This window comes from Cervus canadensis, chromosome 32, assembly GCF_019320065.1.
Source record: "Cervus canadensis isolate Bull #8, Minnesota chromosome 32, ASM1932006v1, whole genome shotgun sequence".
Lineage (NCBI taxonomy): Eukaryota > Metazoa > Chordata > Mammalia > Artiodactyla > Cervidae > Cervus > Cervus canadensis.
The window spans coordinates 34,849,980-34,873,712 of record NC_057417.1 but is presented as its reverse complement, the minus strand read 5'-3'; the positions used below and the strand labels follow the sequence as shown (position 1 = coordinate 34,873,712).

The 23,733-nt window shown below is 68.9% G+C and overlaps 2 protein-coding genes across 4 annotated transcripts; both read right to left on the bottom strand.

Moving 5' to 3' along the window:
• Positions 1 to 501: 501 nt before the first annotated feature.
• Positions 502 to 4,098, bottom strand: LOC122432903 (collagen alpha-1(III) chain-like). The gene is made up of 4 exons (XM_043455202.1): positions 3,945 to 4,098; positions 3,321 to 3,477; positions 2,784 to 3,138; positions 502 to 2,016 (listed from the first exon to the last, which is right to left on the bottom strand). Exons 1-4 carry the CDS (start codon positions 4,096 to 4,098, stop codon positions 1,087 to 1,089), a joined length of 1,596 nt encoding a protein of 531 aa, XP_043311137.1. The 3' UTR covers positions 502 to 1,086.
• Positions 4,046 to 23,282, bottom strand: MICALL2 (MICAL like 2). 3 transcript variants are annotated; one of them, XM_043456068.1, is made up of 17 exons: positions 22,913 to 23,282; positions 15,612 to 15,660; positions 13,840 to 13,981; positions 12,950 to 13,137; positions 12,290 to 12,402; positions 10,825 to 11,568; positions 9,188 to 9,447; positions 8,358 to 8,448; positions 7,702 to 7,862; positions 7,194 to 7,346; positions 6,554 to 6,618; positions 6,347 to 6,467; positions 6,112 to 6,202; positions 5,760 to 5,833; positions 5,111 to 5,225; positions 4,667 to 4,706; positions 4,046 to 4,241 (listed from the first exon to the last, which is right to left on the bottom strand). In XM_043456068.1, exons 1-16 carry the CDS (start codon positions 23,053 to 23,055, stop codon positions 4,679 to 4,681), a joined length of 2,538 nt encoding a protein of 845 aa, XP_043312003.1. In that variant the 5' UTR covers positions 23,056 to 23,282; the 3' UTR covers positions 4,046 to 4,241; positions 4,667 to 4,678. The 3 variants fall into 3 exon arrangements, with proteins under 3 accessions (XP_043312003.1, XP_043312002.1, XP_043312004.1); XM_043456067.1 differs by having other exon boundaries at positions 4,667 to 4,713; positions 22,913 to 23,281; XM_043456069.1 differs by lacking the exon at positions 22,913 to 23,282 and adding an exon at positions 17,443 to 19,071 and having other exon boundaries at positions 4,667 to 4,713.
• Between the last annotated feature and the right edge of the window lie 451 nt (positions 23,283 to 23,733).

Genomic DNA, 23,733 nt, shown 5'->3' with positions numbered 1-23,733 from the left:
CTCCTAGCCCACTCCTGCATCTACCACGGGCGAGGAGACCCCTCCCAGGGCAGGACAGGCCCCGTGGGGAGGCAAGAGTGTGGCCCATGGGCTCCGGGGAGGCCCCTCCCCCGAGAGACCCAGCTCGACCTCCGGCGCCTTCACACTGACTCCACTAGGGCCGTGGCCAGCCCTGGGGTCCGTGGCCCAGGAGGGACTCGGGCGGGCTGGCGGAAGCCGGGCACACCCTGCCTGTGTCCCCTAGAGGCCTGGGCAGCCCCTTCTTCCCGGGACGCCTGAGATGCTGAGAGGTGAAAACGTGACCACAGCGGTGACCACAGACTGTGGGGCGACTGCGGCCCCTGCCTGGGCCCAGCCAGACAGGGCCCCGCCCCAGCCGCCCGCCCCGCCCCGCCCAGCCAGACAGGGCCCCGCCCCAGCCACCCGCCCCGCCCCGCCCCGCCCCGCCCCGCCCAGCCAGACAGGGCCCCGCCCCAGCCACCCGCCCCGCCCCGCCCCGCCCCGCCCCGCCCAGCCCGGCCAGACAGGGCCCCCCCGCAGTGAGGCCCCAGACAGGGGCGGGGCCTTCAGCGGGTCCAGGCTCTGCCCCTCACACCTCCCAGATGGAGGCTAAGGACACCCGAGTCCAGGCCCCGCCACGCCCGCCGTGTGGCCTGGGCCTGCTCCGGGACCCACTCACCTTCCTGGCAGAGGCAGTGATGCTCACCTGACTCCTCGGCTCCCGAGACGGGCCTGCTTCCCGAGGCCACGCCTGCACGCTAGCCCCAGGGCCGGGCCCCGCCCCAGCCGCCCGCCCCGCCCCGCCCCGCCCAGCCCAGCCAAGGACGGCCCTGTTGACCCCTCCTCCTCCTGCCTCTGATCCAGGGGGGCCCTTCCTCCCTCTAGGGTGGGAGTGCAGGTGGCTGGGGGCTGGGCGCAGGGATCCCGGGCCGTCCGGGGGAGGGTCCATCACAGCCCGAGGCTCCTGCCCCGGGCACGCCCCGCGGGCCCCAGCCCCGGGGACATGGCTGAGAAGCGGGTCGGGACGAACCAGTGGGGGTTTCGGGGGTGAAGGAGGCCGCGGGACCCCGCTGAGGTCTCCGCTGTTTACAGCCACGGGGGCCTCGTGTGCGTGCTCGTCCCCCACTCCTGCCCACGGGCTGTGCTGGGAGGGGGTCCCCAGAGGGAGACCCTCTCTCTGACACTCCAGGGGGCCCGGGGCTCCCCAGGCTGAGCGCCCTCTGGGCTCGGGAGGTGGGGCCGCCGGCCCTGAGATGCCCCAGGAACCCCCAGGCCTTGACCCCTGCCCTGTCCCTCCCTGGCTCCCTCAGGTCCGAGCAGGGCAGGAGGGGCCGCCCACCTGTGGGCGCTCTGCCCCCCTGAGCCCACGCAGCTCTCCAGCCCCGGGCGGCAGCCCCCCTCCCTGCAGCAGTTTGGTGCCAGCCCGGGGCTCAGGCCGGCTCTCTCCGGGGGCCGGGGCCGCCCAGCAGCATCGCGAGCCCCTCCCCGGGTGAGAAAGCTCAGGCCCAGGAAGGGCGAGGAGACAAAGCACCTAAACCAGGGTGACCTCCAGAGCCCCAAATGGGCCAGGGTGGTGGGCAGCCGGGGGCTCAGGGAGCCTCTGAGGAGCCAGGCTTGTGGAGGGCGGGGCTCCAGGCGAGGGGCGGTCAGGGCTGCCCCACGTCTGCCCCGGGTGGAGGGGAGGCCGGGGCGGCGGAGCCAACGGCGGCAGCAGAGGGAGGAGGCCGGGCTGGAGGCTCCCGGTGGGCTCGGGGTCCGGCAGACAGGAGCCCCTGCTGGGCCACCTCGCCCTTCCTCCTGCAGCCACGCCACCCACTCCCCACCCTGAGCTCCCCTCAACACCCCGGACCCTCCACGCAGCCAGGCCTCGGTCTGAGGGTCGCCTTTGCCGTGAAAGTCCGTCGGTGAGGCCCCAGGCCCGCGTGTGGGCCCCAGGAGAGCCCCCGGGGAACAGCCTCCGAACACACAGCCCACCACCGTGTCAGCTGAGGGGAGCACGGTTCCTCCGGGCCACGTCTGGGAAGAGAAAGGCCATATTCAGCGCCTCCTGTATGCACAGGTGGATCTCGAAGCCCCAGGAGCCGCCCAGCAGATGTGGCCTTGGGTCCAGCTAAGCCTCCCAGTCAGCGCTGTGCCCTCTGGACACTGCCGTGCCCACTCCCGTCTGGGCTGCGGGCCCCTTGCAGTCGTCGGGGTCCCCTGGGGCGGGAGCACCAGCTGATTCCCCTCCAAGTTGGGGGCCTCAGTGAAGCCAGGCCCCACCTATACCCCTCGAGGGTGGTCCCTGCAGCCCCTCCTGCCCTGCCCCCGATGGATGGACTCTGTATGACCTGGTACCTCCTCTGCCCCCAGGGACACCACCATGACCAGGCATGGACAGCAAGCACAGCCTGCCAGCAGCTCAGACCCTGGGGGTGTGACCGTCAGCAGGGGCTCTGCTACCCTGAGCCCCCCAGCACCCCCAGGGTGGCCTCCAGGGCCCCAAGGAGGAGCCATGATGGAGGGCAGCTCCCTCTCCCCCGGGGGGCAGGAGGTGCCTCTGAGGTGCATGTCCCCAGCAGGGCCGTCCCCTAACACACGCCCGGAGGAATCCTTCCCACCCCGTCTCGAGACGCCCTGTGTACCCACCCACCGGGCTCCCGAGCCACGTGGAGGGCACTGCTGCAGGAGTGCTGGTGGAGGGCCGCAGGTTCCAGCCCCCGGCCACACCTCGCTTGCTGTGTGACCGCGGGGGCGGGTCTCACCTCTCTGAGCCCCTCTCCTTGTCCCTGAAGTGGACCTACCAGTTCTGCTGAGCGGCCCTCTGCCTCCCCCTGGTGGTGAAGAGGCCACACGGCCGTGGGGGCCCGCGTGGGAGGTTGGCGCGGGGGCTGGCGCTCAGGGAGAGTCAGGCTGACCGCCAGGCTGCCCTTCCCGGTCCTCCTCCTAACACGCGAGGGCCCCGGGCCTCTGCTCAGAGCCACCACGGTGCCCAGCGCCTGCGGAAGGATGTCTGGCTGCCCTACCTGGCCAAGACCCTGCAGGGCCCAGGCCCCACTGACCGCCCAGGGCTGTCCATGCACCCCGTCACCCCGCCCTCCAGAGGGATCTGGCTGCGATGGGGGGGTGGCAGGAGGTCTCTGAGCCCCTCCGCCATCACTGCTGAGCCAGGCTCAGCCCCGTGACCCCATCAACCTCACAGGGAGCACGCAGTCATCGCCACCAAAGGCTCAAGGAGGGCAGGGCCCTGGCCCAAGGCCACGCGGCTGAGCAGCGCAGCCGGGACAGGGAGTCCACCTCCACACCAGGCAGCCCCCCGCCCTCTCAGGTCACATCCTGACCCCAGCAGAGGCCCCACAGCCCGTGAGGACAGAGCTGAGAGCCGGTGGGCCCGGCACACTCGGCCGGGGGCTCCCATCCCCATGGGGACCCACGGGGTCCTGACGCCACCTGTCACCAGCTGGGGGAGTGTCGGTGCTTTGCTGTTGCTGAGGGGCCCTGAGGCGGGACCACCACGGTGGGCTCAGGGTGGCTGCAGACCCCACAGGAAGACATGGCTGTGACCTGGCGTGCCAGGCTGGGAGGCTGAGCCCTGGGAGGGAAGGGGACTGCAGTCCAGGGGGCTGGGCTGGTGCCACCAAGGATGCGGGTCTGGGACGAAGCTCTGCTCCCTCAGGCCTGCTCCACGTGACCGTGGCCCCCTCACCCAGGGGCGGGCAGGGCGGTGCCGGCTCCCTTGCTGGACGCCAGGAACGCGGCCCACAGGGGTCCAGCTGGCCTCCACCTCAAAGGTCAAAGTCACAGATCTAGACCGAGATCCCCAGGAAGGGGTGCGGTTTGCAGAGACCCAGCCCTGTCCCGGCTCCTGGAAGGCTCACGTCAGCCTGTCTGCACAGCCAGGCCAGGAAGCAGCCAGCACGCCCATCCCAGAGGGCCCAGGCCGGGCCCAGAGAGGCAGCAAGCACCAGAGGCCACAGGCCAGTCCACGCAGCGGCAGAGGTGGACGGTGGCTGAGACCTCTGTGCTGCCCAGGAGCTCAGGGCCAGACAGGACATGGAGCCCAGGCCACAGGTCAGTTTCTTTATTGAGGCGCCCCGGACCCCGCAGAGCGGGCAGCATGGGTCCCACCCCGCCCGCGGGCGAGGGTCTTGCAGCGCCGCCAAGCAGCTACTCGGGGGTCCTGCTCCGGCTCTTGGGGGACCAGATGCTGGACAAGCGGAACCTGGGCTTCTTCCTCTGCTCCTCGCCGCTCCTCTGCAGGTCTGGGGGTGAATACAGGGGCCTCGCTCACCCACCTGGAGGCTGGCTCCCCACGGCCTCCCACTCGCGGGGCCTTCTGGGGCCCCAGCAGAGCCCCCGCCGCCCTCCCCAGGGGGACACACTGAGCGCCTGCCCCGAGAGCACCCGCCTGGCTGGGCACATCTGGGGGACGAGGCCTCCCCTCGCCCCGACCACGGGGCCCCTCAAGCCTGGGGGACTCACTCCCTCACGGTGAGCCTTCCTGACCAGGCGCGCACCGCTGCCGCCCGCTGGCCGGCCCACCCCCCGCCCCGCCCCGCCCTGCCCCCACCCACCCACAGGCCCCGCCCCGCCCCCACGGCCCCGCCCCCGAGGGCCCCGCCCCTCCCACCCACAGGCCCCGCCCCGCCCCCACGGCCCCGCTCCCCGCGCCAGTGCCCCCAGTCACCCAGCTTCTGGATCATGCTCTGCAGCACCTCGTCCTCCTCCTGCTCCCTGAAACGGAGCGGCAGTGAGGGCACGCGGCGGGGGTGCGGCCCCCGCACATCGCCCGACCTCACCAGCCCTCTGACCACCTGCCCGCGGGCCACAGCATGGAACAACCCTCTCCCGCCCGGCGCAGGTTCTCGCCTCTCGGCCCCGCAGGACCTGGGACAGTGACCCGGGGCCGGAAGGGCCAGGATGCACCAGGGGCCTCACTGGGGAAGGCACTGGGAGCCGGGCTGCCTGGCAGGGCCCACCCTCAGCCTCGGGCCCCACCTGCAAGATGCACAGGGTGAGTCTCCTCCGGCTGATCAGGAGGGGAGGTCCTGAGCCCCCCTCACCGGACCCCCCTCACCTGGAACCCCTCCACCCTGACCCACCTTACCCGGACCCCCCTGGACCTCCTCACCTGAGCCGGTCCTCATCCAGGAAGTCGATGATGTCGCTGCGGTTGTTGACCGTGTCCACGTACTGGTCCAGCAAATCCTGCTCCCGCTGCCGGTCCTGGGGGGACTTCAGACCCTCTGCAGGGACAGCTGGTGTCAGCGGAGCCCTGCTGTCCCCACCCTGCTCAGGGACGCGGTGTCCCCACTCTCCAAGGGTCAGGCTCCTCCCCCGGTGGAGAAGGGGGGTCCCTGGGCCCGTGAGGGGCAGCGCTGGCTGAGGGAGTGAGTGAACAGCGCCTGAACGGGAGGCGGGCGCTATGGGCCCCTCCCAGCTGTCACAGCCACCGCCCGCCTGTCCCAGACTCCGCGGACTCGGGGCGGCACACAGCGGGTGGGTGGGCCTGCCAGGACCCCCAGCCCAGCACTCAGCCGCGGGGACCATGACACCAACAGACTCTCGTCAGCTGCTCCCTGAACGCCCCGCACAACCCTCACCACCGCCGTAGGAGGGGTGCTAGAACTGCCCCCACTTTCCAGGAATGAAACCCAGGCACAGAGAGGTTGAGAGCTCAGCCAGGCAGCCAGCCCAAGGGCCTGGGGAAGCCTGCACCCGAGCCCCTCAGCCCCACCCCCGCCCCGCCGGCGCCGCTCCGCGCCGCTGGGTGGACGCACCCGGTTTGGCCATCAGCCGGCGTAGCTCCCCCTCGAGGTCCAGCTGCCGCTCCTCCAGGCGCTGGTCCCTGGCCCTGCCGAGGGGTTAGGGTTAGAGCCGCGAGCACACCCATGAGCACGCCCATTAGCACACCCGTGAGCACGCCCGTGAGCACGCCCAAGCACGCCCGTGAGCACACCCTTGAGCATGCCCATTAGCACACCCCTGAGCACACCCGTGAGCACGCCCGAGAGCACACCTGTGAGCACGCCTGTGTGGATGCTGGTGAGCATGTCCGTGTGCATGCCTGTGTGTGCACCCGTGCACGTGCACGGAGAAGGCCCGTCCAGGGGGCCACAGCCAGACACTCACTTGTACATCAGCTCTGACTCCAGCCTCAGCAGCAGCTGCTTCTCGTGGACGAGCCGGAACCAGTCCACCATGAGGGCGTCCTCCGAGTCATCTACGGAGAGGAGCGGGCTGGGTGCGGGCGGGCCGAGGGGCCCAGGGCCATGCTGCCCGAGGCCAGGTCAGGGTGCTGGGCGGGGAGGGAGGCCCGACCGGGGGAGGAAAGGGGGGCCCAACCCAGGGTGTGGGAGGCACTCACCCCCCTCAGCCGCTCGCAGACGCTTCTCCAGCTCCACGCCCCGGAGCTCCAGGGCATCCAGCTGCCTCTCGATGTCCTGCACCTGCCGCTGGATCTCGGGCGGCACGTAGTCAGGGTGCAGCTGGGGACGAGGGGGTGGTGAGAGGTGGGGGGTGGCCGTGGGCCCGGGGATGAGCTCCTCACCCACCCGCACCCCAGCCCACTCACCCTGACCGGGGAGGTTGCTGACTTGGCAGGTGGAGCGGCTACGCTGGCTGGGCCCGGGGGCCTCCCTGGGGAAGGGGCAGAACAAGCCTCTTCAGGAACCAGGCCCAGCGTGACCCAGACGTGGTCCGGAGGGGGCCCACCCAGCTCTGCCCCCAGGATGCCCTGGCATCCTGGTATGCCTGCCAGGCCCAGCAGCCCCTGCTGGTGCCCAAAGGGTGCGAGCTGGCAGACACATCCTGGGAGACACTGTGCCCACCCGGGCCCTGCCCTCCTCCAGGTTGGCAGCAAGGACACCCTGCCAGCACCCCAGCCCTCCTTCCCATGAGATGCTGGGAGCAAATGCCCCATCGCTGCCAGGCTCCAGGAGGAAGGCAGGGCCTGTATCCCGTCCTGCAGTCCCTACACGTCGGAAGGGCCTGGGGCCCAGCCCAGACCCTCCAGACCCCCAGCCTCACCTCAGATACACAGAGCCCAGCCACCTCCGGGTGTGCTCGAGCCTGCTGGCACTGGAGGCCTGTCTTCCTCCATTCTGGGCTCCATGAGCTCCTATGCATCCTCCAAAGCCCCACGGGGCACGTTCTCCAAAGGAGCCCCCTCCAACTGCCACCCCAAGCAGGAATGCGGTGTGCCCTGGGCTTACCTGGTTTGCCTTGGGGAGGGCCTTTCTCCTCCTCCTTCTGGCTCCGAGCAGGGCCTTCCTTCCTCGATGGTTCAAGCTGCAGCCAGTCGCCAGAAGCATCCAGGCTGGCTGGGACGGCCAGCTTCTTGAGAGGGGATGCAGACGCAGACGTGGCTGCCCGCGGGGGGACGAGCCGCGTGTGAGGCCGGTAGGCCCGGGCCATCCCCCTCCTGCTTTCCTGAGCTGGGCCCCATTGGAGGGGCGCCCACACGGGTGTCAGGCCATGATCCACGTCTGCCTGGCTGGCCACGTCCACGGGAGGGGAAGGGGACAGAAGGCTGACCCTTGAGAGCACCGGGGACCTGCTTTGGGGAGGCAGAGCGCAGCTGGGAGCAGACATGCAGTCACACCTCACATATGCACACACGCCCGCCCACCGGGACCACTGGCTCCTCTGCCCCCGGGGAAAGGGCCCGCTACACCAGGGCTGCCTGGCTGAGGAGGGTCAGGGGCCTCTGGCCGGCAGTACCTGGGAGGCTGGCCCCGGGGCCGGCCGCGCCCGGTGTCCTGTCCACCCGCACGGAAGTCACCGTGATGCGGATGCCCCTCGCGGAGCTCCCAGAGGCCTTCCCAGCTGCGTCACCTGCCCGCGGCTCTCCCAGGACCCGAGGCTCCTTTGGCTCTGGGGCCCTGGGCAGAGAGGCAGGTCAGCGGAGGTACACGGGCCCCCTGGAGCGTGTATGAGGGCGGGTCCCCCGTGGCTCACACAGGCGGCCGCCCTGCACCGCGGACCTGGAGTGGCCCTCTCGCCCTCCCCGCCCCTCTGCCAAGCCTGTGGCGAGTGGGGGTCCCGGCCAGGCTCCGGGGTCAGCCCTGGGGGGACGCACATCAGGTGCTCTCATTCCCCGGGGCCTCCAGGCTGGTTCAGTGAGGATCCGAGGGCTGGGGGACCCTCCCTGGAGCCATCTGACCCCCTTGAGTCCAGCGGCCCGAGGGCACGTGGCCTGTCCACGCAGGCTTCTGCTTCCACAGCTGACCCGCACGGGCCGACGGCACACGGCCCTGCCGTGGGTGCCAAGTGGCCACCGTGTGGCTGGCCTGTGAGAAGCGCCTGCTGTGGGCCCACCCTGGCCGCAGGCTGGGTGCCCGCAGGCTAGGTGCCCCCGGGGAGTCCGCCGCACGCACCTGTGCGCGGGGCTCTTCTCCACGGGCTTCAGGCGGGCCCTCCACCCCGCCGGCCGGTCCTCTGGGCTGTCCTGGGGGCTGGCGCCCGGGCCTGGGTGGGAGCGAGGGCTCTGCTGGGAAAGGCTGCCCCTCCCCCTCCTCCCACCGCCCCACCTTTGGGCGCCCCCGCAGCCAGCCTGGCTCCTGGGAAGGGGCGCTGAGTTGGGCACAGGACTTCCCCCTGTGCTGTGTGCCTCGGGGGGTCCCTGCCCGCTTCTGCTGCCAAACAGGGCGTGTGAGCCCCAGGGACCCCGCGCGGGTGTGGGGTGACCGTCTGCAGGCCTCCTCGGCTCCGGGCAGCGTGGCCTTCGGGCCGGGGGCTCAACCACGAATGAGTGGGAAGAATGCTTTGGGTCCTGCGTTCTCTGACCCGCCCAGTGACCCCACGGGTGCCCTCGGGGGCAGCCCCAGAGCCCAGAAAAAGCCAGGTCCACAGTCCTGCAGCAAAGCGTCCGCAACACTGGCCCTGGAACACGAGGCCCGGGCAGTCCAGGGGCCTCGGGGCCTTCAGAGAACAGGGCCCCCATGGCCAGTTCGGGGCAGTGATGAGGGACACAGGCCGTGGGTGCACCCCCCACGGGAGGGGTACCCTGCCGGGCGCCGTCACCACGGAGTGGCGGGGCAGGTGGGCTGGGACAGCAGGTGACTGCTCCCTAGACGGGCCCCCAGGAGCCGGGCTGTGAAACAAGACCGCGGGCCGGGAACAGAGCAGCAGGCTGGGCGCGGGGACCCCAGGGGCCCCACCACCCCCACAGCCCAGCCCTTGCCCCGCCCACATTCGGGGCTCTTACTCTTGGCCAGCGGGGCCTCCGGCTTCAGCCGGGAGCCAGCACCGGCTCCGACGGCCCCAGAGGAGACAGCTGGGCCCTTCTTGGCCTCCTGGGACGACTGTGAGGAGCTGCCCACACCTGGGGCGGTGGGCGGCCCCGTCCTTGTGGTGGGGCTGAGGGTCTGTGGGGATATGGGCTGTGACGCCCTGGCTGGTGGACTGGCTCCGGGCCCCTCGAATCTGGGATGGGAGCTGGGAACGGGGGCAGCGGCGGTGGGGGACCTGTGGGGGGGCACGGGTGTCAGCAGGGGTGGGAGCCCCCTCGACCCCCAGGCAGTAAGCAGCCCCTCGTCTCCCTGAGATGCTTCCCGAGGCCCACCCTCCAGAGGGCCGCCACGGGTGTGGGCATCATATCTGGCCCTGGCACGCGTCACCCTCCTCTGAGCTTTGGGGTCGGCTGGCACTGAACACCCCCCGAGGCACCACGTGCAGGGCGTGGGGGAGGGCGGCACCCAGACCTCCCTCCCTGACCCCCCGGCCTGCATGGAGCAGCCAGGCCTGCACCGTGGAGTCTGCACTCCATCCTGATGACACGCACGAGGTCTGCCCACGGCCACCGCGTCCCCGGGGGGCGCACTCGGGCAGGAAATGGGGCCCTGGGCCCCTCAGGCAAGGCAGTTCTCTCCCCCAGGTCCCCCAGACTGGGCTCCACAGGGGAGCTCCCCCGGGAGCGCTCACACAGCCGCGGCCCCCGAGAGCTCTGGACACCCCTCAGCGCTGTGGCGGCGGGGGGTCTGCCTGCCCGTGCCCGCCCTGGGAGGCCCTGGCACCTGCCGGTGTCAGCAGCTCCGAGCCAGGAGTGCCCCCGATGGGAGAGGCAGCTCCGGGCAGTGGGTACAGCCTTGTCACCGGACTGGCGTGGACCCTCCAGCATGTACTGGGTGCCACGGTGTCCCCCATTTTCCCGTCCCCCCCCGGGGCTCCAGGCATGACCTTATTTGGAAACAGGCTCTTTGCAGGTGAGATCAAGCTAGGACTCGCTCATCCTGGATGGGGGGGGGCCCTGACGCCAAAGACAAGAGGGGAAAGGAGAGGAGAGGACAGATAGACAGACAGCAGCCCGTGAAGACAGCAGAGACGAGCCGGGGGCCACGAGCGCCCCGTGAGCCTGCGTTGGGGCGCGGCCCTGCCCACCTCTGGAGCTCGGACCCAGGGCTCCAGCTCTGTGAAGGAACAACGCCTGCGGTTGCAGCCACCCAGGCCCTGCTTGTCCAGCAGCCCCAGGACGCGAGCGCGGAGACCCGCCTCTACTCACCACCCCCTGCCCTGGGTCCCCGCGCCGAAGGTGCTGGGCCGTGCTCAGCCCCGCCGACGCTCGGACCACCCGTGGCCCCGCTCCCTCATCTGTGCACGGTGTCCTCACGGCGGACTGAGCGTGGCCAGGCGCCCCGCACACACGCGGCCAGCTCTACAGGGCCAGCCGCGGACCCTGCCTATGGCCACCAGGCTCTCCGCGGCCAGCTCAGGCCCCACACCGCCCGGTCGGGAAACAGGCCGGGGACGGGCAGCCCCAGCACCACATGCCAGGCAGGGCCGGAGCCCCGAGCGCCTCCCTGGCTGCCCCGACCCCACCGGGCCCCAGGACCCTCCTGCACCCACCTGCCGGGTGCCCCAAGCTCCGGGAGGGCCTTGCGGAGGAAGCTCAGCGCCTGCTCCCTGCGGCTGTCCCCGGAAGGCGTGTCTGCGGCAGCCGGGCCAGGGCCGGGGGTGGCTCCGGGGGTCTGGAAGAACCGCTCCCGGGCCTGCTGGGTCTTAGAGGATGACGGGGTCCAGGCTGGGGTGCTTGCTGGTACCGGAGATGCCGGCCTGGAACTGAGCTTTGTCTGGGGGGCTGTGACTCGGGGCGTGGCCCAGCCTTGCGGTGTGGCCGGGCAAGGGTCCGGGGCACACGAGGTCCCAGTGGGAGGGGGGCTGCCTGATGGCGACGGCCATATCGTCAGGGAGCTGCTGGTCACGTGAGTGCTGGCTTTACCCCCCGCAGGGCCCGCCATGAGCCTGGGCGCAGCTGGGCTCCCTGCGGGGACTCGGGATGAGGTAGGGGCCGGCGGGTTGGTTGCAGCTGGAGTGGAACCTCTGGCAGACGCACTGCCCGCCGCGGGGTCCCAGCCGGGCAGCCTGGCCTTTGGCCCCGTGTCTCTCTGTCCGCTCGCCTCCCGCGTCTTCCTCAGGCCTCCAGGGGTCTCCAAGTCCATGGACGTGGCTCCAGGCCACCTGGAGGCCAGGCTGGGCGACGTGGGGCTGGCAGAGGCGGTTTCGGGGCGATGGCTGGAGCAGACGAAGACGCCGGGCTCTCCTGTGGCCCTGTAGGCCCCCGAGTGCAGCGTGCCGGAGCATTGCTTACACCTGGGGGGCGGGGCGGGGAGACCAGGGAAGGCTCCAACCACATGCATGTTCATTCCTTCCTTCCCAGAGCACACACATGTGCATCCTGTGTCCCCTCGTGTGCCTGGTGAGTCACTCAACAAACACCCCATCCCCTAATCATTTTGAGGTAGTCTCCCCCAAGGCCCTCAGTAGGGTTGTGGACATCCTGGGAAGTGCCCATACCCACCAGCACACACACGGATGTACATGTGCACACAGGCACTCACACACACACATACACATACAACTGCACACGCACACACAAATGCATGCACATGCACTCACAAGTGCACACACACGAGTGAATGCACACGCACATAGACACAAGTGCACACGCAGACACGAGCGCACACGCACACACGAGTGAACGCTCACAAGTGCACACACACGAGTGAATGCACACGCACATAGACACAAGTGCACAGGCACAGACACGAGCACACACGCACACACGAGTGAACACGCTCACAAGTGCACACACACATGAGTGAATGCACACGCACATAGACACAAGTGCACAGGCACAGACACGAGCACACACGCACACACGAGTGAACACGCTCACAAGTGCGCACACACACGAGTGAATGCACATGCACACAGACACGAGCGCACGCACACACGAGTGAACACACTCACAAGTGCATGCACATGCACATAGACCCGAGTGCATGCACACAGCGTGCACACGCGCGCCCACCTGAAGCAGCCGCGGTGGTACAGCCTCCCGTCCGCCAGGTGGCGCTGCATGAGGTGCACGTGCTGCCCGCAGACGCCGCAGGTGCTGCTGAGGGAGCCCCCCACGGCCTGGCCCTGGGGGTTGGGCACCGCTGAGCTGCCTGCCCCGCGCCCTCCTCACACCCAGCCTGGCCCAAGGGGAGGGGGCTGGGGGCTGATGTTGGGGGCCCCTGAGGACCAGGACAGGTTCCAACAACTCCGTTCCCACCCCAAGGTGCAGAAAGCCAACCCCATTCCCAGCGCCCAGGGCGGGGAAGCCTGGAGTGACCGCCTACCCCATCCTGTCTCCACCTCACCTTGCAGGGCCAGCCTGGGAGCAAAGGACACACTGCGCGTCCTCCGGGCCCAACGGGCGGGGGAGGGGTGGGGCAAAGCAGCTGCTTGCAGCCTGCTGGGCCTGCGGGGCCTCCCTGGCCTCCATTTACCCATCTGCACAGTGGGCATCACACCCCCACCATCACACAGCATTGAAGGAGCTCAGGGGGCCAGTCTTGCGGGCAGCTGCGGCCACGTCTGGGCCCCAGGGGGACCGCCCCACCCCAGGCGCACTCAGGCCCCAGAGCCCTGCTTGGGGGAAGCTGACAGAGAACCCCTGAACCAGAGGGAGGGGCGGGGCACTTACAGCCTTCTGCGGGGGGCCCTCCGAGCCCCCATCCTTCCGCTGGACGGTGCGGTTTAGGCTGACTGGAGACAGCGGCTGTCCCCAGGCCGGGACGGGTGTGGGCTGGGCAGGCTGGGACGGGGCCTTCTTTCCAGATGGCTCCTCACTGGTGTCGGATGGGGGCCTTTTGACACCGGCCGTGCGCTCAGCTGGCATGAGATGTGGGGTCAGGGCCCAGGCCCCGCACGCTGGCTCTGAGAGTCCAGGCCCATCCCACCCCGTGTGGGTTCCCTGGAGGTGCCAGTGCCAGCTTGGGAGCTGGAGTGGGGGGCATGGGCGGGGGCAGGGGGTGGCCCCGACGGCTTCCACTCCCAGCAGGGCCTGGCCTCCCCCGCTCCCTCCACCCTCCCCCCCAGCCCCAGGAGCCCTGCTCTGCGGTCAGGGAATAGGGACTTTCTGTTTCCCCACCGAGTGGGGCTCTAGGACAGGCTGGCCCTGAGCCCAGAGCGATCCGGGGATTTCTGAGCCCGAGTGAGGCTAGGCGAGGCGGGAGGCGGGGGTACTGCTGCACAAAGTATCCGGAGTGACGGCCCCCGAGCCAGCCCCTCCCTGTCCAGCCTGCTCGCAGCCGCACTCTGCCAGGGCCAGCTGACCGTCAGCACCAAACAGGGGGTCTCCGCGTCAGGCCTGACAGCCTATGTGGGGTCGGCCCCGCTGCCTGAGGCAGGAGCTGTGGGCACAGACCCCAGGGGTGCAGACAGGCAGATCCAGGCCCGGAGGGGAACGGGGGCGCTGGGTGTGTCTGCCCGTGGACAGGGAGGTGCACGGCTGAGCCTGTGTCCGCGGGGGCCATGGGAGGCCCGGGGGTCACCTGCAGGCCCGGGGCGCGGCGGGGCGGGGCGGGGCCTCACCGGGGGCACGCCTCTGGAAGTAGTTGTAGTACTGGGACACGTAGGTCAGGATGCTCAGCCGGTCAGGCACCTTCAGGGCCACCATGTCCTCGGCGTCCAGCAGGGCCGGGATGCCCAGCTGCTCCTCCGCCACACGGAAGGCCTGAGGGAGGGCGGCGGTCAGTGGGGCGGGGGCCGGGAGACCCCAACCCTCCTGGGCCAGGCCACCAGCTCCCCCCGGAGGAGGGGGAGGGGCCCGAGGCAGCAGAACCGCCTGGCACCCAGAAAGGTCTGGTTCCGGTTTGCTGTCTGCTCAGCCTGCGTGGGCTCCCTGGCCTCAGTTTACCCTTCTGTACAACGGGGATCGCACCCTGACAACAGGATTGAAGGAGCTGGGGGCCGGTCCGGGCCCTGGTCCTCAGGGACTCCAGCCCATCACTGTGGAGACCCTTCAATGGTCCCCACCCACGAACCTGTGCGCCCCTGGCTGACACGGGCCTTACAGGTCAGGGGGCAGTTTTCTCCATGGGAGAAGCCCTCCCCAGGCCAATGGGGCCCCGTGTCCTAGGAGCCAAAGCCGGGGGCAGCGGGAGGGGCACTGGCAGGAGGGGCTCCCCACTGGCCGCGGCCTCTGCGCCTCCCCGCCCCTGCCAGGCTCTGCGTTGTGAGGGCTCTTCCGGCCTGCCCCCTCCTGCCTCCCCCCTCCTGCCCGCCCAGTGGGCCCCCCACTTTGTGTTCCAGTCCTCCCCTAAACTACCACAACTCCCCCAATCTCTGTGCATCCAAGAGGCTCCTGGGCCTACAGACTTGCAGCCCCCCAGCAGTGACGGCCCCTCCACGCCAGATACAGAGGCCTCCCACCGCCTCTAACTCCTTCAACACACAGGCGGGATCTGGCTCCTCCGGCTGCCCCCTGCCCTGCACAGACCCTGTGGCACCAGGGGCAGCTCCCAGAACAACAGCCTTCAGAGAAAAAGCCAAGTTCTCCCCACACCCCAGGCTGCCCGCTGCTCCAGGCTCCTCCCTGTTCCAGCCTCCCCTCCAGCTCTGTTCCAGACTTCCCCCTCAGTTCCAGCCTCCCCCTCTGTTCCAGCCTCCTCTTTCTGTTCCAGCCCCTCCCTCTGTTCCAGTCTCCCCCTCTGTTCCAGCCTCCACCTCTGTTCCAGCCTCCCCCTCTGTTCCAGCCTCCCCCTCTGTTCCAGCCTCCTCTTTCTTTTCCAGCCTCCGCCCTCGTCCCATCCCATTCCAAGCCATCCACGCGTGGCTGGTGAGGGTCTGAAACGTGGCCAGCACCACTGAGGAACTGAAAACACCGTTTCATTTCACATCAATTAAGTTATGTTTAAATTCCCGTCGCCCACGCTGAGCGGGGGCTGCACCCGGACGGGCCCGCAAGGGAGCGTGGTGAGCACGGGCCGGCACACTGGGCATCAGTGGGCAGTCAGGAGCTCGCTGAGCAGCAGAGAAGCTGAGGCTGGCCCAGAGGGGTTCACGGTGGGAGGGCCAGGCAGCACTTGAGGCCATTAGCCTGAGAGCAGGCCGTCCCAGGACCCCCGGAGCCCTGCCCGGCCCACTCCCCCTTGCTCTGCTGCGGGTGGGAAGGAGGGTCCAAGAAGACGGACCGGGAAGGCCTGGCTTCAAGATCAGGGGCTGCTCTGGGAGCGGGGTCGCCCCGCGTGGGCTGGCCCTTCCCCGACCGCCTGTGGGCAGTGGCGACCCTGAGGCAGCCCCCGGGGATGTCACCCCACGGGGGTTCCTGGGACGCGGGCCCGGGGGCACCAGCAGGCACTCACCAGTTTGTTGTTCTCGTAAATGTTCTCCTTCCTGAGAGCATCGAAGTTTCTGGAAATAAGAACACTGGTGTTCAAAGCAGCTCAGGGTCCAAGAAAGGGAGGGGCCAGAAGAGCCTGGGGGGAGGGGGAAACTGAGGCCGGGGTGGGGGCCAGGAAGGAACCAGGTCACACGGCAACCGTGAGGAGGGCAGGGCTGGGCAGCAGGCTGCAGGCTCCGGCCCCGCTCTGGCCCGGGGAGGCCGTCCAGCGCTTCCGCCGACCCGGGCCCCCGCGGCCCACACGGGCCCCCAGCTGCAGCCTTCACCTCTCGCCCTGTGGAGGCCGAGCCCCAAGCACCGCGCCGCCTGTTAGGTGTGGCTGGAAGCAGGCCCCGGGTGGCAGAGCGGTCAGCCCGGCCAGGCCCCCGCTCAGGGAAGGCAGCCCCCTGGCAGGCAGCTGACAGGCCTGTGGGTCCCGAGAGGCCAGCGTCCCGAGCGAGTGGCCCCATAGATGGAGGTGCGCACGGCCCAGTGGTCAGGGCAGGCCGGGCCCCGTGCCAGCTCCGGGCTCCCCTCGCTCCCTGTATGAACCCAGCCCACTGCTGTCCTCGGCTCCGTACAAACACTGCCCCGCACCTGCCGGCTCTGTCCACGCCCCCCTCACAGACAGGGAGGCGGCACAGAGAGCCTCCGTAACACGCCTGAGGCCACACAGCAGGACGGCAGGACCAGAGTAGGGTCAAGGCCCCAGAGTCCTGGCGTTTGAGGTTTAAGCGTGCCCACCAGTGCCCAGCCGTCCTCCCAAGGGGGGCAGACCCTCCAGGCTGAGGATGTCAGAGCCCCCATGCCCACCCCCACCCTGCACTTTCCCGCAAGTGTGCAGGGGCCCCAGGCCCGGCCTGGAGAAGCCGAGGCACAGAGGTCGCTCCGGAAGGGGAAGAAGCCTAGCACCGGCTCCAGGCGGGCCCTGGGACTCCGCATAGCACCGCCTGGCACCCCCGGGAGGACGGTCCGGGCAGAAGCCACAGCCGGGCCCCAGCAGGCAGCCGGCCTGGCCCTGGACGCTCAGCTGGGCGGCCCGACGCCTCCGGGAGGCCTGGTCACATACGGGTCCATCTGTCTGTCCACGTGCTGGGCGGCAGCCTCGCCACTTTGGGGGGAACTGCTCCGGAAGCCTCGGGGCACAGCAGAGAGCTGAGCACTGCACCCCAGTGCTGCCCGAGCCGGGCAGGGCCCTCTTCTCTTGGGGCCCCACCTAAGAGGGCGACCACAGCTGCTGACGGCCACAGCGCTGGCTCGAAGCTGGGAGGGTCACAAACGGAGAGGAGACCCCGCAGCCACCTGGCCCGGGAGGCCCTGGCTCCCAGCCCTGACCGTGCACGGACCCCCGACCCCTGACGTCCCGGGGAGGCCGAGCACACAAGTGAGGAAACTGAGGCGGCCCTGGGCCACACATCGGGAGGGGCCCACGGGCCTCTGGCTGTTCATTGCCCTGCCCGGCTCCTCGGGACCCTCCCAGTCTCCGCCTGGACCCCCACCTCCCAGGTAACGTGTCCCAGATGTGAGACCACCCGGGAGAACAGAGGTGCTTTGTGCGGACAGGGCGGCCGGCAGACCTGTCTGCGGGGAAAAATGACGGCGGGCGGGAAGGTGGGCGTGGCGGCCTGGCCTCCCCTCCCCCACCATCCGTGGCCCGAGGACTGGCCGGGCTCCATCCATCGCCCGGGGACTCCCAGCCAGGCTGGCCCTTGTGACCTCAGCATCTGGGGGCTCGGGAGCACCCCCTCCCTGCCGCCCCCAACCATCCCTTTGAAAGCCCAATCTCTTCTCCAGATCTGCCCTGGGTCACTGACCAAAACAGCCGTGTCCTCAGCAAGATGCTCGGCGCTGCAGGGCAGGATAACAAGGTCTGTTTTGTCTCCAAACAAGCAGAAGGAAGCCCTCTGCCCCCTGCGGTGGCCTTGGTTCACCCGGGGGGATGCAGAGGCTCCGTCCTGCGGGGAGGGCAGCCAGCTGCTCGCAGGACCCTGTCTGCCTGCAGACCCAGAGTGAGCGTCTCAGAACCCAGGGCAGGTCGAGGCACCCACGACTCGGGGCCAGCCCCGCCGAGCAGGCTCAAGGTGTGCCAGCCAGAGCGTGCAGAACCGCCCTTCCACTCACGTTGCAGGCCACCACCCTCAGCACAAAAGCCAACCTGCCTCCCGCAGGCGCCTTGCTGGGCCAGACCACCCTGGTCAGGCCCACAGCGACCATGCCCCACCCAGACCCAGCTCTCTCCAAACTCCCTGTCTCCTGCCTCCGGGCCTTGGCTCACGCTGTTCCTTACAGGCAGAGCACCCCTTCCCATCTCCCAGAACCTGAGCTCACAGCTCCCTCAGCAGGGGGTTCGGCCAGCATCGCCCTGGTCCAGCGGGGTGGTGGAAACGGCCAGAGTCAGAGAGGCCTCACAAACCCTTTTAGAGAGCGCCAAGGAGCGCCCACCCCAGGCCACCAGCGAATCCCCTGGGACGGGCGGAATTATCCTCCCCAAGGGGCCCTTTGGAGCTCTAACCCCCATGACCTCAGGACATGACCCTGCTGGGAAGCAGGGACTTCACAGAGAGAATCAAGGTAAGTCAGTGGGGACCCTAACCCAAAACGCCTGCCGTCCTTCTAAACAGGAAACGTGGATGAAGAGAGGCGCAGAGTGAAGGCTCGGGGAGCAGACCGCATCCGCATGTCCAGGGCAGAGGCCCAGAGGGAACTGGCCCCGCGGACAGCCGCCTGGGGCTCCTGGACGGGCCGGTGGGGCGGCTTCCTTCTGTGTCTCAGCCTCCGTTTGCAGGACCTTGTCCAACAGGCCCTGCGGGCTGATCCCTTGGTCTGACTCAGGGAGGCCCATCGCCAGCTTGTGCTTTGGTTTAAGGCCTGGAGGGGTCAGAACCTGCATACCCGTGGGCGGGGACCCGGAGCACCGCCCCCTCGCCCCAGGTAAATCAGACGTGTTCCCGGACTTTCCCATCAGTGCACTGGTTAGGACTCTCTGCTTCCCCCGGGGGGGGGCGGGGACACTGGTTTAATCCCTGGTCGGGCAATAAGATACCGCAAGCCACTTGGTGTGGCCAAAAATAAAAATAAAATAACCACAGCAACGACAAAATCATGGATGTTCTGTTAGGACTCCAAGGCCCCTGGCTGGGGCCAGGCACACAGCTGGTGCTCCATAAACGCTGCTGACGAGCTCCTCTGTCCAGTGCTGGCTGAGCGAGCGGCCCCTGAGGCATCTGTTCACTGTCGCAACACTGGCCGAATGAATGAACTCGCTGGGTCTGCGTGCCCTGCCCTGGCCGGTGCCCAGCCTGGCCGAGTGCCCGGGCACGCACAGCCCCTGCCGGCCTGCCCCCCGTGGCCACAGCTGAGCAGGGCTGCTGACCTCCAACGCCCCGGGGGCTCTTGGGAGGGTGTACCCCCTTCCAAATTCTTGGAGGGCTGACCTCACACTGTTTATTTCCTGGAACTAAAAGCAGCTGCGTGGGGGTGGGCTCTGGGGCTGGGGAGGGGGGTGGGGAATGCCAGAAGCAGAGCTTTTTTCCAGGTGCCCCCAGCACATCTGGGGTTAATCCTGCGGGGAAGGGGAGCAGGGAGCAGAGTGGGGGGACAGACGGACAGACAGGTCGAGACACAGACGGAGGGACACGTGGGCACCAAAGCACCAGGGAGGAGACGGGAGAGGCCATGGGGCAGAGGAGAGTGTTGGGGCGGGGGGAGCTGGTTTGGGGCCAGAGACACCAAGGCAGACGCCCCGGAAGAGGCCGGGGGAGGGCAGACGGAGCTGGGGGACCGGGGTGAGGCGGGGTGTGGTCCCCACGCGCGGAGCTGGGTCCCAGGACACCCTACTGCTTGCCGTCCAGCTGCAGGTCTCCCCCAAGCCGGAGCAGACCGACCCCCCACCTGAGCAGACGCAGCCAAGAGGGGTCAGCCTGGGGCTCCTGCAGCGGCGGACCGGGGAGTCGGGGGCGGGGGCTCAGACCCTAGCCTCTTCCCACGGGCACCGTGAAGAGCCGGCCGGAAGGCGGCAACTGCAGCTCTCGGGCCAGAGCCAGGGCCTGGTCCCCAGGTGGCTTCCTGCCCAGCACAAGGGGGTGGGCTCCAGCGGCCCGCCCGCCTCAAAGGCCCTGGAGAAGGAAGCCCTGCCTCTGGGAAGGGCTCCCGCCCTGGCACCGTGCCCGCCCGCCTTCCTGCCTCCTGGAGCCTTGGTCCCTCCAGGTCCAGCCCCACAGGTTTACTGCCTGGAGGTGGAACGGGAGTGTTTACTTTGAGCCATTCCTGAGCTCACCTGGCTGCCGGGCAGGTGCGGCGTCAGTCGGGAAGCAGACCCTGTGGGCAGGCACCTCCAGGCCCAGCTGTGCAAGCTGCAGCTGCAGGGTGGGCTTGGCAGGCGGGCTGGGGGCAGGCACAGACGGCTGGGAGAGCCTGCCGCCCCACCCAGCGCAGGGCACAGGGGAACGCCAGGTCCCGCTGGGCAGTGCCGCCGTGAGGACCCACTGGCGGGCTCAGCGCCCCCTCCTCCAGGGCTTTGCTCCTCCGCTGGGCGCCAGGAGGAGACAGGCAGAAGGAAGGCCTAAGATGAGATAAAGGGAAGGCCTTCCTGGTGGCAAAGCTAGGAGACGCAGAGACAGGATGTCCACTTTCCTGCAGCCAGGGGGTCTTCACAGGATGGGGAGGGAAGGGGCAAGTGTCACCCAGGTCTGACCAGGGAGGACAGCCACCCTGCCAAGTTCCCACGTGCTTCCTCCCCGTCCTGCACCACAGGGCCGGCGGGACGGCTCAGAGCTTCTTGGGGAGGCCACCCCCTTGCCCAGAGGCATGGCCGGAACCAGAGGTGGCGTAGGGGTGTTTAGGGCACAGACAGAGGCCCGTGATGCACGTGGGCCCACGCTCATGGGATCCCACCAGTTAGTAGCTCTGGAGTCCCTTCCAGGCCCCGCCACGTACAGGAGCCTGACGCGTCGCCCACAGCTGCCGTGACAAACATCCGCAAACAGGACGGCTGAGAGTAACAGATGTTTACTCCCTTCCACGCTGGAGACCGGAAGTCCAACATCAAGGTGTCGGCAGGGCTGAGCTCCCTGCGGAAGCTCCATGTCCCTCTAGCCTCCGGTGGCCTTCCCCGGCTGCAGCCACATGCCTCCATCCCTGCCTCTGTGATCACAGGCCGCCTCTGCCCCTGTCTGTTGCTCCCAGGCGCCTGCAGAGCCCTCACCTGGCAACGACAGCCGTACCTGCTGGGCCCCAAGCACCAGCCACATCTGTCGACCTCCAGCTGCATGCTGTTAGCTACTGGGCGCCTGGCACATGCCAGATATGGTTCCAGGCACTGGGGACACAGCAGTGCACAAAGCAGACATCCCCACCCCCTGGAGCTGAAAGTCCAGTGGGGGCAGGTGACACCAAGCCAGCAGGAAGCGGCTACTCTACCCCTCCTCCTCCCCCCAGCGGCCCCTGCCCCACCCTTACCACCACCCGGAGCTGCCCGGAGCCTCTGTCCATGTGTCTGTTTGCTGTCCGTCTCTACATCAGTCCCTGCCTGAGGCAGGGGCCAAGGCCACCTTGCACAGTACGCAGTGCTGAGTATACAGCAGGCACTCAATAATGGTTATCGGAACGGCTGTAAGACACCAGCTTGGCCAGGACACGGACACACCCACATGTGCACGCCTGTGCTCACCTGTGGGCAGTGCATGCTGAGACAGGCTTGCGCGCGCGCGCACACACACACACACACACACACACACACACACACAAAGGCCTCCAACTCCAGCTCAGCTGAGAACAGATGGGCACTCCTGGGGCTCGGAAAGGCCCCAGATTTCCAGCTACACCCACGCGGTGTCCTGAGGCTGAGGGGCTGGCAGAGGGCCGCACCCGCCGGTTTTTCCGCCAATGGCAGACTGCTCCCGCTGACCCCATCTGGGTTTCCTGGGCTCAGTCACCAGCCAGCCTTCCCCAGGACTCTGCCTGCCCCAGCCTCCACGACTAGTTCATGCCCCAGTCTCCAAGACCCCAGCCCACCCCTCAAAGCCCAGCTTCAGCTGTTCAGTGTGGAACACTCACTGCCCTGATATTTGGCTCCAAGGACGACCAAGGCACATCCCCAGGCCGGGGCTGGGAGCAGAGAGCACGGCCCACCAGCTCCACACATGCATTTCACAACCCCCGGCTACAGGAGGAAATCCTTGCGGGCCTCTTTCTTAAGACCAGCTTCCCTCTAGAGGGCCTGGGGACAGTCCCCGGGGGTACAGGGGGCATCTGGGTGTGGAGGGGGACAGGGCATGTGCCAGCCCTGGTTCTGCCCGACATGCTCTGTGCCCCAAGCAAGGATGCCCCCTCCCTGGGCCTCGGTCTGAACAGCAGACCCCTGAGGGCAGCACTTACTGTGGGAGGTGCAGCCTCGGGCCTCTCCCACCCGCGGGCTCCCTGGAAAACCCGCTCCACCCACCTCTGGCTCCACCCACGACTTCTCGGGGAGAACTTTGAAACACCCTGCTTTCCCAGAAGGCATTTTCTGAGGACACCCTTCCCAAGCCTCTGTCTGGCCAGCCCAGGCACCCGCCCGGGCAGCTTTACTCATTGTGAATTCTCACGATGCGGGGGGCCAGGGCCTCACAGCACAAAGCTTTGTCCCAGCCAGCTGGGTCCCAATCCCAGCCAAAGAGTGTTTGCTAACTGAGTAACAGACGGAGGGCCCAGAATGGGGACAAGGTCTGGCAGCAGGGCAGGGTCCACCTCCCAGCCTCGGCTCCGAGACCCTCCTGGGGGGGAGACGACCTAGTCCCCAGGCCTCCCCACCTCCCAAGGCTCCTGCCTCTGGCCCTATCACCCTCTGGTACTGAGGCCTGGCCAGTGGGACCTGGACCGGGTGGTCTCAAGCTTTCAGTTCTGTTGGCCCCTCCCCCACAGTGACCCGGGGCTGCATTCCTAAAGGTGCCTAAACAGGCTCGGGTAGGGGCAGTACCCCACAGTCATTCCCATCAGTAAGGACCCCTGATCTGGTGGCTAGGTCTCAGGACAGTGGGGGCTCTCAGAGGGCCCAGAAGGGCAGCTGTGCCGGCCCTTTCCCAGGGAGACTGGCCAGGAAGGCTGGCTGTGGCCAGAGCCCAGGTCGCTGGCCTGAGTCACAGACTGACTAAGCCGGCGGGGGCGGCCGGAGGTCCTGGCTCCGGCCGAGCTCCGTCTGGTGGTCGGACAAACTGAGGCCGCCGGGGGCAGCTCACTGCCCCGCCCCCGGCCCGAGCAGCCCGGCCTCGGTCTCCCCGGCGGCGCGCGGGCGGCGGGCGCACTCACATGAGGTCCGGCCGGTGGCGGTGCAGGATGGCGCAGAAGGCCAGGCCGTCGCGGAACGACGTGGTCATGTTGGTGATGCTTACGTCCCGGTAACCCTCGCACTGCTGCCGGCACCACTGCTCCAGCGCCCTGATGGCCGCCATGCGGGCGGCGGCGTCCGCCCGGCCGGGGCCGGAGCTCGGACAGCGCTTCCCGGGGGCCGCCGCCCGGCCCGAGCCCGGGGGGCGGACGAGCACCCCGACCCCGAACGCTGGGAGGACGAGGAGACGCGGCCGAGGAGACGCGGCCGAGGAGCCCCGGGAGGACGAGGAACCGGCGGGAGCGCGGCCGGAGTCCGCCCGCCTGGCCCTGCCCCCGGCGAATCCCCGCCCCCTACCACGAGGTCCCGCCCACCAGGCCCCACTCCTCCAGTCAGGATGCGTCCCGGATAGGCCCCGCCCCCGGGCAGGGTCGGGCCCCGCCCCCGCCTGGCCCCGCAAGGCTTCGGCCCGAGCAAGCCCCGCCCCACTGGCCCCGCCCAGGCCCCGCCAGCCGCTCGCCCCTCCCTCCCGGGGTCCCGCGGAGGCGCTTCGACGCTTTTTCTTTCCAACCCCCTCCCGCACCCTCCTGGGGCGCGGAGACTGAGGCCTGATCCGGGTGCCGCCAGGCGGGCCGGCCGGTGCCCCCCCCCACCCCCACGCCCTCCGGGCGCGCGGCAGGAATGGCCCTCGCATTTCTGGCCTTTGGAAGGACTTTCCGATCCGGCTTGTCTTGCCGGCGGGCCCTTGAACCTTCCGTATTCAAGGAAGAGGCAGCGGAGACCGGGGAAGGGGCGTGGTGTC

Coding starts and splice junctions, on each gene's coding strand:
- LOC122432903 (XM_043455202.1), bottom strand. CDS start 4,098: ATGCTGCCCGCTCTGCGGGGTCCGGGGCGCCTCAATAAAGAAACTGAC. Junction 3,478..3,944: donor GGACTGGCCTGTGGCCTCTG/GTGCTTGCTGCC, acceptor GTCCCGCCTCAG/GGCCCCTCAGCAACAGCAAA. Junction 3,139..3,320: donor GCTGTGGGGCCTCTGCTGGG/GTCAGGATGTGA, acceptor CTGGCTCAGCAG/TGATGGCGGAGGGGCTCAGA.
- MICALL2 (XM_043456067.1), bottom strand. CDS start 23,055: ATGGCGGCCATCAGGGCGCTGGAGCAGTGGTGCCGGCAGCAGTGCGAG. Junction 15,661..22,912: donor CGCCACCGGCCGGACCTCAT/GTGAGTGCGCCC, acceptor TCTTATTTCCAG/AAACTTCGATGCTCTCAGGA. Junction 13,982..15,611: donor TTTACGAGAACAACAAACTG/GTGAGTGCCTGC, acceptor GCCCTCCCTCAG/GCCTTCCGTGTGGCGGAGGA.